This window comes from Phoxinus phoxinus, assembly GCF_949152265.1.
Source record: "Phoxinus phoxinus genome assembly, chromosome: 2".
In the NCBI taxonomy this organism is placed as follows: domain Eukaryota; kingdom Metazoa; phylum Chordata; class Actinopteri; order Cypriniformes; family Leuciscidae; genus Phoxinus; species Phoxinus phoxinus.
The window spans coordinates 46,700,748-46,713,212 of NC_136877.1; the positions used below are offsets into that span (position 1 = coordinate 46,700,748).

General features: G+C 39.2%; 1 protein-coding gene across 4 annotated transcripts in view; it reads left to right on the forward strand.

Annotated features, from left to right (window-relative positions):
• Nucleotides 1–12,465, forward strand: part of LOC306984259 (uncharacterized protein) — a 22,383-nt gene continuing 9,918 nt past the window's right edge. The window contains exons 1-11 of one of the 4 annotated variants that reach the window (XM_079585455.1): nt 1–322; nt 5,646–5,710; nt 5,988–6,799; nt 6,880–7,004; nt 7,121–7,273; nt 8,394–8,617; nt 9,890–10,041; nt 10,121–10,224; nt 10,399–10,459; nt 11,697–11,785; nt 11,869–12,003. In XM_079585455.1, coding sequence (XP_079441581.1) covers nt 6,049–6,799; nt 6,880–7,004; nt 7,121–7,273; nt 8,394–8,617; nt 9,890–10,041; nt 10,121–10,224; nt 10,399–10,459; nt 11,697–11,785; nt 11,869–12,003 — 1,794 coding nt within the window. In that variant the 5' untranslated portion in view covers nt 1–322; nt 5,646–5,710; nt 5,988–6,048. Of the gene's footprint in view, nt 323–5,142; nt 5,272–5,519; nt 5,711–5,987; nt 6,800–6,879; nt 7,005–7,120; nt 7,274–8,393; nt 8,618–9,889; nt 10,042–10,120; nt 10,225–10,398; nt 10,460–11,696; nt 11,786–11,868; nt 12,004–12,465 lie in introns of those variants that run through there. The other 3 variants (XM_079585453.1, XM_079585456.1, XM_079585454.1) reach the window with 3 other exon arrangements.

Below are 12,465 nucleotides of genomic sequence, written 5' to 3' on the forward strand. Positions count from 1 at the left end.
GAGCTGCCTCCGAGGTCTGAGTCGGAGCAATACAGGTTTTTTTTCCTCTCTCTCTCTCTCTCTCTCTCTCTGGTGTATGATGTGTTTTTTTCTCACTCGTTTCCAGGATCACAATGACAAAGGCTTCAAAAGATCAGAGGAACCAAGAGAAGACTGCCGTACCGAAAAGTTAACCATCGCCAACGCCTCCGCAGTCTCTGTCGTTCTCTCTGTGTCGGTCTTACCTTACCAGTGCATCCCTCCTTCATTCACTCACTCGTGCTTTCAGACGTGCGTGCGGCTGGTAGAGTTCAACTGTCCTGCGGGCCTTGACTTCAGAGAGGTAAGTGACATCTCACTCTGTTTATGAACAAGCCAACACAGAACAGAGCAGAGTGAGTTTGCGAGTGCTAAAGCGGACTGATAGGCATGCAAGAAGTGTTTTACAAGTATGTGCACATGCATGTTTGAGACACAGGCATGGCCGCGCGGACACTCATCTTGTTTGTCCGCACATCGTGAACGTAAAGCGTGTTTCACTTGCGCTTAAAAGTGATAAGCTTGTGCATTGCACCCGACTTGAGCAACATGGATCTGCGTGTTTGAGGCCTAGTTTAGGAAAACAACTGGAGGATAGAGGATAGGATCTAGCGTGGATCGAATGTGGTTTCTTGTTGACCGTAATGTACCTCTGTTTGCATTTCAGTAAGGTATATCCTCTTTAGGTTATGAGATGCATCATTTGGTAATACTTAACAGCATTTTTAACGCTCCATGAGCATATCACATCGGCTTCTGCAACATTCGGTGTATTGCGGATCACAAAAAGTTAAGCGATTTTGCTGATAATCTGTGAATTTACGAGACTGCGTCCCTGTTTAAAAAGCTCTTTTTGGTTGAGCCTGTTTAGTCTGTGCTCTTTAACTAAAAACACTGTATACTAAAACGATGCTTTCTATTTCTGCAAGTCATATTCAATCAATTATTTTTTAAACGTGTAACTTAAATTTTTTATTTTGTAGCTAATTTTATGTGCAATTGAAGAGTCACGTCGATGATTATGGGATTGATATTCCTGAACAACTGAGATTGTGCACGGTTCTTCCTTTTAACCCAGACAGCAGTCATTAATGACCTAGTTGTTAATGGCGGACATTGCAAATTATTAAAGCTCAGTCACTTAATAAAGTGTAATTCATTGTGATTCTTCTGTCATTTGCATACTTTTTCATATTGACAAAGCGGGGTCTAATAAGAGAAGTTGAGGCTTTTTGCTATTACTGCAAAGTCAAATGTCACAAGTGGAAAAGCAATTCCAAATAGTCATTTATGAAATTAAGTTTACACTTTATTTTACAGTGTGTGTACTTACAGTGCACTTACCCACAAAGTCCTGGTTATTTAAGGTCACTACATGGGTTAAGGTTAGGTTTAGGGGGAGGTTCAGTGTTAGTACCTAGTTATTGTAATTAAGTACATAATATGTACAGGCCTGTAAACTAAAGTGCTCCCGAAATTAAACTCGCCTGTAATATGACGGATAATGTCCTGCAAACGCCTCCATGACTCGACTACTCATCCAAGCGATGCTGATTCCTGAAAATATGGATTAGAAATCATTAGGCAAAATATTCAGTTTAAACTTTTACACTGTAAAAAAATATACCTAAAAAACCGATTAGGCTTAATGAGAATCATACTACTAATAGAATGGCTTCTGGTGTGTGCCTTTTACTCTTTGTATCATTCAAATGATGTCTAAGCAAGAGTTCTGTGTGATGTTGTCATCCAGCAAGGGCATATTTCCTGTGTACTGATCACTGCGGCCAAATTTAGCTTTTAAAATTAGCAGCAAAAGTGATGCTGATTAAACAGCAGAGTTACGTCTTTGTTTTTCAGCTAGTGAACGGGTACTTGTAGGGTGCGAAGTGGATTTTAAAACTCAGATCATTATTTTGTAAAGGCCAAACTGTATATGACGATGGTCACCAATCACAAATTAGCGATGCTTTTTAAAAGAACGGAATACCAAAAAGAAAAAGTAGAGTTGGCTTGATGTAATCTGATTGGTACGTTAAGTAAAGCACGAATTGCATGTTCAGATAGTGTCAAATGTCGCATATCAGATGTAAATGTAAAAAAAATTAGTCTATAGATCTAGATAATCTATATTTATTATAATTAGCTTTATATAAAACGACAGTGTACCAAGTCGTCATTTAGATAGCTAAACAAATAATTGTATGTAGACACTTCTTGCGTGTCAGTTATTCGATTATGGATATGTTGTAGCCTACTATTTGACTGTGAAAGGCAAGATATTTAGTGCGCCCGTTTAATATTAACAAACTAAACAAATTTTTGTATTTCTTTTATATATTATAGACAAATACTGGCTTATTGATTGATTTATTGATGCAGGAATGAGGATGAGCATTAGAGGCCTGTCCCTAATTGCATTCATGATGATCATTTTGCACTAAATATTTTTAGATTAAACCCAGTTAGACACAAATTCCCAACGTTTTGTCTACTGCACGTATATGAAAAACACACACACAAAAAAAATTCAAACGAACACAAGAATGAATGATATTGGTGATAAATCTGATCGATGCTCATGATATCAGCGAGACTGCAATTGCTTCGTGAGTCATACAGACTTTGTCCTCTTTATTGTCATTTTATATATTCTCTCAATAGAAAACCTTTTGAGCAGAACCAAAATATATTCATTTAATCATAAAAGCGCACATTCAAACTGTCGCTTATCTATATTTATATGGGACTTTTAATGTTACACTTTAAAAAAAAAAAGTGCATTTGAGACAAGAATCGCCTTATAGAAATAATTTAAGCAAGGGTTGATTTGATAATGTGTAACATTTAGCCCTGAAAATGACTACCTATGAACATTTTATATTGACAAAAAATATACTTTCATGCAAATATAAACATGATAAATCTAAATTGCAGACTTTGGCTTTCAGCGAACTTCGGGTCATTGGGTTCACTAACCAATAAGCGATTACAGTTGTGCTAATAACTTGATTGATTAATTTCAAGTTTACAATTACATTTTAGCTATTATTAAAACGGCACCATCAAATTCAATACAATTCCAAAACTAAAAACACTTTATAATAGTATATATGCTATCATATAAAAAAGGGTCACCGGCTCAGAGCTGGGCAAACATGGACGGTCAGACATAAGTATCAGAATCTGTACATTGATATTTATTTATATTTAGCAGACACTTTTATCCAGCGCTAATGAATAAACTCACAGCACAAGCAATTCGTCACATAAGAGCCAACAATACTAAAGACGAACTATATGTGCACAATAGTTAAAGATCACGTAGTTTTCATGTAGTGATGTATTATTCTCATGGCCACATGTGGTCTATTTTAATTAGTCCTGAAATTCAGTGGAACGTTGCCGTTGTTATACATTAGCTCTGTAAAATATTACTTCTGAAATGCATCTTCAGCACATTTGACTTTGATTCAGACAGGACTAGACTAATGATGGAGAAGAGTCTAAATTCATTACAAACTTTAGGTTCAAGGGACGTAATGTGCACTTAAAAAAGCACATATATTTATTTGCGTAACTTAAACTCCAGGAAACATTCAACGGGTCCTCTCATTCCTTTCTCACTTCTTTTATTTGTTCGACGCATTCATCTGTGATCATGCACGTATAAAGGTTGTCTCATAGATAAGATAAATGGTTTGATAGAATGATAGAGAAGGAGAGGAAAAAAAGTCCAAACCGCTCTGCTGCGTTCCCCCTCCTCTGTTCACTCTTTCACACATCTGACAGAAAACTAGAAAACAGCCTCCACACTCCTCTTTCCATCAATTATATCCTATGTTGTTTTAGTCCCCCTTAACCCGCTCGCCCCATTATCTGATGCGATGCTGATTTAGGGATGAACAAAATGACATTTTAAGCATGGAAATTAGACCCAAATTCTTACACTTTCCATCCTTGTATATTAAAAACGTCTAAGAAAGCAGATTTAAAAGCCAGAAAAAAGAAAAGTAGGGCAGCGAGAGTAAAAAAAAATCTACATTTCTCTGGTCCAGGATCCTGCTCTCTGCGTATTGTCTTACACCTTTATTCTTTCACCCACATTATGCTAATGGTGAGGTTTGTGTAGGTGACTTGTGCAGGTACATTCATACTGTACTCACCACTGAATTAACATCACCCTCATCAGCCAAACCTACAACCTGTGCGGGGGCCGTCCAGATTCACGCTCTCTCAGTGTGTAATGGCTCACGGAGACGGGAGTGGGAGGAGCTGTAGTACTGACCTGTCATTCAAAATAAAAATCCAGTGGTTACTTGAAGTGCTATTATCCAGTTAAAATAGTGTGAATAAGATAGCATGAGAAAGAGAAAAAGAGAGAGAGAGAGAAAAAGAGAGAGAGAGAGAGAGAGAGAGAGAGAGAGAGAGAGAGAGAGAGAGAGAGAGAGAGAGAGAGAGAGAGAGAGAGAGAGAAAAAGAGAAAAGAGAGAAGAGAAAAAAGAGAGGGAAACACTATGTGTGGGTGGAAAAAGGGGTGCGAAGACAATGTATGCGGTATGGAAACAATTTTATATTGTGGGTATAAGAGGGATACACTTGCAGAAACAGAGCGAGCGAGCGAGTGAGCGGAGGCGGGGTGTACGGAGGTTTCCCTTGTCCACTTCCTGTTCTGTCGCTGTTTCATGGTCAACTTCCCGTCACATGATTTTGAGCAACCACAGTTTCTCACTGGCGTAAACACAGTGTGTCTTTTCGCCCACACAAACACACACACTTATGCATGCACAATCTCAACAAAGCAATTCAGTTAAACACTTGACACACAACAACACAACATTAACACAAAGACAAGAGTTAAAAAATTAGAAATAAAAAAATAAAAAAACATGTTCTTACTCTGACCGACACACACACACACACACACACACTTGACAGGAAGCGTTGCCTCTCACTCATATCGTATACACTTACATGCACACCCACGCCTTACCTGCCAGTTAAACAACTCTTACGTTCTTTACACTGAAGTCACTAACCACAACAGATGCGAATCTCAAGATAACACTCTGAGCCACAAGCACAAGAAGCCCAAAGGTCTCATAACCTGCCAACATCAGTGAAGACAACACGCTTTCATCCTGCAGCTTTTGTTAATTGTTTAAAAAAAAAAAAAGTAAAGTTTTGCTGGATTCTGCTGTTTGCTCTACGGTCTACCATGAACGACACCCCCACCGGACCGAGAGGGCGACTGTGAGTATACCACAGATTGCTTTAGTCTGTGATGTAGGAGAACAGATAAAAATAGCCTGAGAAGGAAAGGAGGTTAAGGAGGAGAGCAAGACAGAGGAGGGAGAGAGAGATAGAAAGAGAGAGAGAGATAGAGGGAGATCCGTGACTGTTTCCTCAGGATGTGGCTTTCGGTTCAGGGTTTTAAGGGGGGGGGGGGGGGGGGACTCTATGACAACCGAAGGCTTACCTTTTGATCGGTGGCACCTGTCAAAGAAATATGTGTGAGAAAGTGTGTTCACGTTTAAGTGCGATGCGTTTGCGCACGAGCCAGAGAGAGCGGCTGCTTTCACACGTGGCTGCGTTTTAATTTCGTTTGCTTGTTCACACGTTCACAGGTCGACATGAACAGATAGCGCACGAACAAAAGCAACAGGTTATGGATAAAGAAAGAAGATCATTGGTGAGTAAGCACTAGTTAATAACAACAAAAAAGAGTGAGAAAGAATGAGAGAAAAAGGTGAAAAGCTAAACATAGAACAAACAAAGGCCGTTTGTGGTCTTTTGATTGTTGTCTCCGACGTTGTTTTCTTCTTTGCAGCTAAAAAGCAATTGTTACAGAGAGAGGGAGATGCAAAGAAACCATTAATCGGTTGTTAGTGTGGTTTGGCTCACTAACGTTCATGAGGTTGAAAGAGTTTCGATGACTTCTTATGATCTTTATGTGTTTTTTTCTTCAGTTTTCAGATGCAATGAGCGTCTTCTGACTCGAGGGTGCTTCAGCCTTTAACAACACGCCACATGGCTGACCACACGTCTCCCGAACCCGAGGCGCTCTCCTTCGCTCCTATGTTTCGACCTCAGACAGAAGGTCAAAGGTCAAGCCACGACCTTTACCAGCAAAGCTCGATGAGTGGGCTCGGCCCGTTTGAGGTCCCGTGTGAGGCCACGGATGGCACCGGGAGCGCTCTGAATGGAATAGATCAATCGGGGAGCACTGCTTATTGGGGGAGTATGTCCCCAGTGTCCTCTATGGGACTCAACAGGATCAAGGCACAAGCTGGAGTGTACGAGGCCGACTGGAGTTCGCATTGCCACCAACAGGAGGCGGCAGACTGTTACGAAGCAACTGGGCGCCAGCAGCAAAAACTGGACTCTTTCTCCGAGGCGTTTTGCAGTCGTAACACTTTGCGGATGCAGAGCGGCTTCAACAACTCAACTCCTCCTTCCCATTCCCTCTCTTTCCCTTTGGTTCTCAGCCCACCTCCGACGCCCCTGCCTCCTCAGTCCTTCTCTCCTCCCAAACGACCTCAACACTTCCTACCCGGACAGATCCTGAGCCAAACGCAGACGGATGGGTCGCTGCAGTTCTTCCCCTCTTTACCTTCGCCGTCCACCGGCAGGTACAATCACCCCATTTGGCTCCAGCTGCAAGCTGACGGCAACGAAAGCTTGGACTTAACGCAGCACCTCCAACAAGATTCAAACTCCTCCCTGGTTTATTCAGAGCACGGAAGCCCTCATCTGAAGCAAATTAACTCCCTGCAGAAAGGTAAGGGCAACATAAACGCAACGTTTTGTGTGTTTGACCTGTTTTGAGATGCATAATGAAACGTGTTTTTGCTTGCATAGACTGCTCAATGCAAATGTCCCTCAACCCTGCACTGGCTCAACATCATCATCCTCAGTCGTGCGTGCAGCAACATCTGGGTCACGAGCCCGGGACATCTGAAGATCACATGACATGGCCTCAGCAGGTCTGTCATCTGCACATTCACACAGATTGTTACCCTGGTCAAGCATTTTAGATTGATGCATCAATCTCGTGTTTTGTAGTTTTGCTAGCATGCAACTGCTTTTCTCATCTTGACAGATGGGGCAATCATCCCATTCATATGGACCTTCTCTGCACCAGTCCGGTCTCCATGTGCAGGGGTCAGAGCCAGGAGAAGGATCACGGTTCAGTTTTGGACAGAACTTCAGTCCTGGGTCCTCAGACAAACCTCAGGCGTCCTCCAGCACACAGGCATGAGACCAACTATTTACTAATTAATTTAGTTATGGCCTATATATATATATATATACACACTACAGTACCAGTCAAAAGTTTGGAAACATAACTATTTTTTTTAATGTTTTTGAAAGAAGTCTCTTAAGCTTATCAAGCCTGCTTTTATTTGATCAAAAATACAGAAAAAAAAATTAATATTGTGAAATTTTATTATAATGTAAAATAATGTTTTTGTATTTTAATATACTGTAAGATATAATTTATTTCTGTGATGTGAAGCTGAATTTTCGGCATCATTACTCCAGTATTCAGTGTGACATGATCCTTCGGAAATCATTCAAAAATGCTGATTTGATACTCAGTTATTATTAAATGTTGGGAATTTTTTTTTAAAAAGAGCTAAATATTTTCTAACAATATGAGTCTTTTCTATCCCTTTTTATCAATATAACACATCCTTGCTGAATAAAAGTATTCATTTCTTTCAAAAAATAAAGAAAAAAATTTACCGACCTCAAAGTTTTGAACGGTAGTGTTACTAGTGTATATTGTTACAAAAGATTTCTATTTTAAATAAATGCTCTTCTTTTTTTTACTTTTTATTCATCAAAGAATCCTGAAAAAGTATCACGGGTTATTAAAAAATATATATTAAGTAGCACAATTGTTTCCAACATTTATAATAAACCAGCATATCATAATGATTTCTGAAGGATCATGTGACACTGAAGACTGGAGGAATGCTGCTGAAAATTCAGCTTTGATCACAGGAATAAATTAAATTTTAAAATATATATATTATTTTAATAAATGTTTTTTAATACATTAATATATTGTAATATTCCATATATTGTAATAATATTTCACAATATTACTGATTTTTGATCAACGACAAGCAGTTGGCGAGCATAAGAGACTTTTTTCAAAACCATTAGAAAACCATTCTGACCCCAACCTTTTGAATAGTTGTGTATATATACAATAAAACATAAAAACCTTCACATATTGTTTGAACGTAGTTACGAGTGTTAGGTGAAAACCACAAGGCTTAATGCCTTCAACTGTTATAAGCTGTGATTGGCTCTACGGCGACATTTTACGCAGCATCACTCACATGCAACTTCTGTTCATGCAGAACGTTCCCAGTTCCGTGTATACTGGAGTCCAGTTCAACAGTGTGATCCAGCTGAGTAGAGAGTTCACGGAGAGCTGGGAAGGAACTGTGTCTCACTATACACCACCTCCGATGCTGAACCCGACACGTAGTGGAACGGGGCTCTTCTGCAACCTGCTTTCTTCCCTTGCTGTGGAAAACAGAGCACTGTGGACAGACGAGAGGAAAGAGGATGACTCACAAAGGTGAGCATTCAGATGTTTGTTTGTTTCTTCACAGTCGCTCATTGGTGTCAGCCTTCCCTAGTGGAAAAAAAAAAAAAGTATACGTTATTGTGTTTGAAATATATTCCCTTTTGCAATAGTACATTATTTGCAAATATACTAACAACAATCTTTAAATATATTAAAAGTATAGCATCATGCTTTTACCTATTTTCACACTTTTAACACACTTTAAATTTAGTCATTTAGCAGACGCTTTTATCCAAAGCGACTTACAACTGAGGACTACAGCAAGCAAGTCATCGTGAAGAGGCAAAAATAACGCAAGAAGTGCTCAAAATACAAAGTTCAGGCATTGCTCAGAGTAGCATAAGCCAAACAAGGGAGGATTAAAGGAAGAGGTTTTTTTTTTTTTATGTCAAGTGCTCACGGAAGAGATGAGTTTTACTTTAAAATAATTGCACTTAAATATACCTGAAGTGAAAATTCAGTTTATTTTTAAAAAATGTATTTATTTGCACGTTATTAAAAATATATTTTAGGTATATTTTAACTGTGCTGGAAATGAGCATTGTTACAATGCACTGAAAGTATACTTTCAAAATACATTATACAATAGTGTTTTGTACAACAAAGTATAGCTAAGTTTCATTTATCTAATAATGTACATTTGTTATTGAAGACAAAGTATGCAATTTGTAGTGTTTGGAATAAGCTAAAGGTATTAATGAACCTATAGTTTTAACTTTAATATATCTGTCACGATAGCCTCATGGACAAGTGCACTGACGTGCTAAAAAAAGGCAAAAATGTATTATTATTTTTTAAATCAAGCATGTAATTATTCCCTACACAGGAATTTATTTAAAGTATACTAAATATACTTTAAGTTGTTCCAATTTAGTACACTTAATACACTTAAAGTTATGCTTTACTAAAATTTAGTTACAACTAAAATATACTTAGTACAAAATTAGTTGTTTCAAAATAGCACACTTCAAGTTAACTAATCATTAACACACTTGACACATACTTCACACATACTTAGCATTTTGTTTTTCACCAGGGTTGCCACGGAGAATGATTTTCCCCTGAAGCAAATGCTGATTTATTAACAGCATGTCTGAACAACAGAAAATAATGGTTGCTTATTTGACAACAATAATAATAAAAATTCTTGCTTTGAATGTCTGAATCTGCTTGGTTGTGACAAACCTTCCTCATTTTAAGAAACACAAGGTTTTATGAGACAGAGATTATGTCATTTAACTTTCTATCACATTCACACCCAAGGTGCATAAATATAGGCCCTGATTTCCAAGCTGAGCTGCCAGATCTGATAGTAGGAAGAGAGCATGAGGAGTGTCCAGAGGAAGCGGTCAGGGAGGAGCTGTTATGGAAACCTTGGGCAGAGTTAGAAGAAAACGACACCCTTTTACAGCACGGTAATAAAAAAATATTCAAATGATCATAAACCAAGTGGTTTTTTGAAACATTATTCATGAGTGTGATTTCAAACCTCAGTTGAGAATCTTCTTGACCTGAGTGCCTCCAGTGTCCTACCAGGAGGTGGCGCCAATCTGGAGCTTGCCCTTCATAGCCTGTCTCCTTGCAAGGGAAACATTCTAGTAAGTGCAATATTCATTATGAATTCATGTCTATTTATGATATTACAAGACTGTATTCATAATTTGCTCTCCAAAATGGTCCTGACTTTTTGATGACAAGCTGTCTTCCACAAATTAATTCAATGTAATATTTAATTTCCTTTTTTTCCCCTCTTCACCAATCCAACATAACAGGCGGCGCTGGAGATGCTGTTGTTTAAAGACTCCCCTCCATCAGAAAACTATCACTATTCTGGTAATTACTCATTTTCTAAAGGTAATTGCGGAGCGGCTAGCAATAGCAAGTTAGCTTTGAAAGCATGAGATCCCGCCCTCCCTTCAGAGCGCCTCCAAAGCCACGCCTCCTTCAAAACGCATGAACGCACACAGAAGAGTCTACAAAGCGGCACGAGAGACGCCGTTTAATTACCTCATGTCTAAAAGCACATAATATTACAATAATAATGAACGTAAACAACCTACAGAGCTCTGCCTCTGACTTGTACCACCTGACTGCTGCAGTTTCATTTCACCGTTGATAGTGCTGACATAGAAACGCACAAATGCGAGGCTGAGAGCGTTACGGGTTGCCATCTCGTCATTACAGTTACGACATGGTGTGAACGTTCAGGAGGAACTGTAAAAGTTGGCTGCCCTTTGTTTGTGGTGCTCGGTGAGTGACGTCTGTCTAAAAAATACATGGATAATGTGACCCGAGATTTGTCCCGGGATCGTTTGATTTTGGTTTATTCACACTGCCAGTGATTTTCCGGGATCTGTAAGTGCTTTCACACACATCCCGGTAAGATCCCGTAAAGACACGTGACGTCAGGATGAGACGTGTAACGTACGCGTCGAAAACATGTACACTAACGCATCGCGTATCGTTCCACAGAGCTGGCGAACGATCTTCGCTTCAGTGTGGATAGTGAGGAGCTCCTGGTCTCTGCTTCGTTCCAGTTTGAAGACATTTTTTCGTTCTTTCTTTGTTGATGACGAACACAAACTTTCTAGAGTCGCGCAGTGGCACGTGCGTCCTCACTACGACACACGTCTTACGGCATTGATCCTGGCTTTTGTTCACACAGGGCGCGTTCCTGGACTGATCCCGGCAATGTTACTAGGTCCCTAACCCGGAATCGATGCCGGCATCAATCCCGGGACGTGTTTGTGTTCACACAGACAGGCAATTTCGCTGCAATTTCCCAGGATCAACGCGCTGTGTGAAAGGGGCTTAACTCTGCAAAGCATGAAACGTGCTGATGTTTGGATCAAATGCAATGATTGGACAAAAATTTTTTAGTCCCAAATATTCCACAGAAGATATATGTTCGTTTTAATATTTAGACCACTGCTATTATTGATTGCTATCAGGATGTGAAGAAAGTTTCAACCAGTATTACAAAAATTGCCGACCATACCTTTAATTCTTAAAAATATTTACAGTCAACCAGTTATAAAATAAGGCTAATCCTATTTCACTTTGCATTTAGGAATGGATATCTGGACTTTGAGTGAACAAAGACTGTTCCATAAGGCATTTACAATTTACGGAAAAGATTTCTCCTTTGTACATAAAATGGTAATATATCAAACATTTGTAAATATTAAGCCACAAATATTTGGGATCACAGCATTTGCAATTCAACGTGTTCATACTTTCAGGTGAGAACAAAGCAGGTGTCGCAGTGTATTGAATTCTATTACAACTCCAAGAGGCTTTCAGAGAAACAAAGGAAGCAGATGGAGAGAGAGAAAGAAAGTTTGGAGGAAGAGAGACTTGCAGCAGTCATCAATCAGGTAAGACTGACATTGTGAATCTTCGAATAATTTGTTTCGAATCAGTGGTTCAGAGAGCCAAGTATCAAACTCGCATCTGAGAGTTTGTGTTTGTGCTGCCTATAGCGTGAAGGCAGCATTAAATAGGTGGTTGATTATGATTTCACTTTGCTAAGTGTTGATGTTGTTTGAGCATAAACAACATCTGCAAAGTTACAATGCTCAAAGTTCAAAGCAAAGGAAGATATTTGCTTTTAAAGAAACTGCTTTTAAAGGACTATATCAAACGGCTTGTAGGGACTACACGACATTCCTCCCGGGTTAGTGGCATCACTAACCCTAAAATTTACATAAACCCCGCCCCCCGGAATGCGATTTATAGATTATCATGACAGAATATGCTAATCAATGACTAGAAGATATCTCCACACGAGCAATATAAATTCATCAACTAACCATTCAGAAATGTCCTGTTGCTTCTAC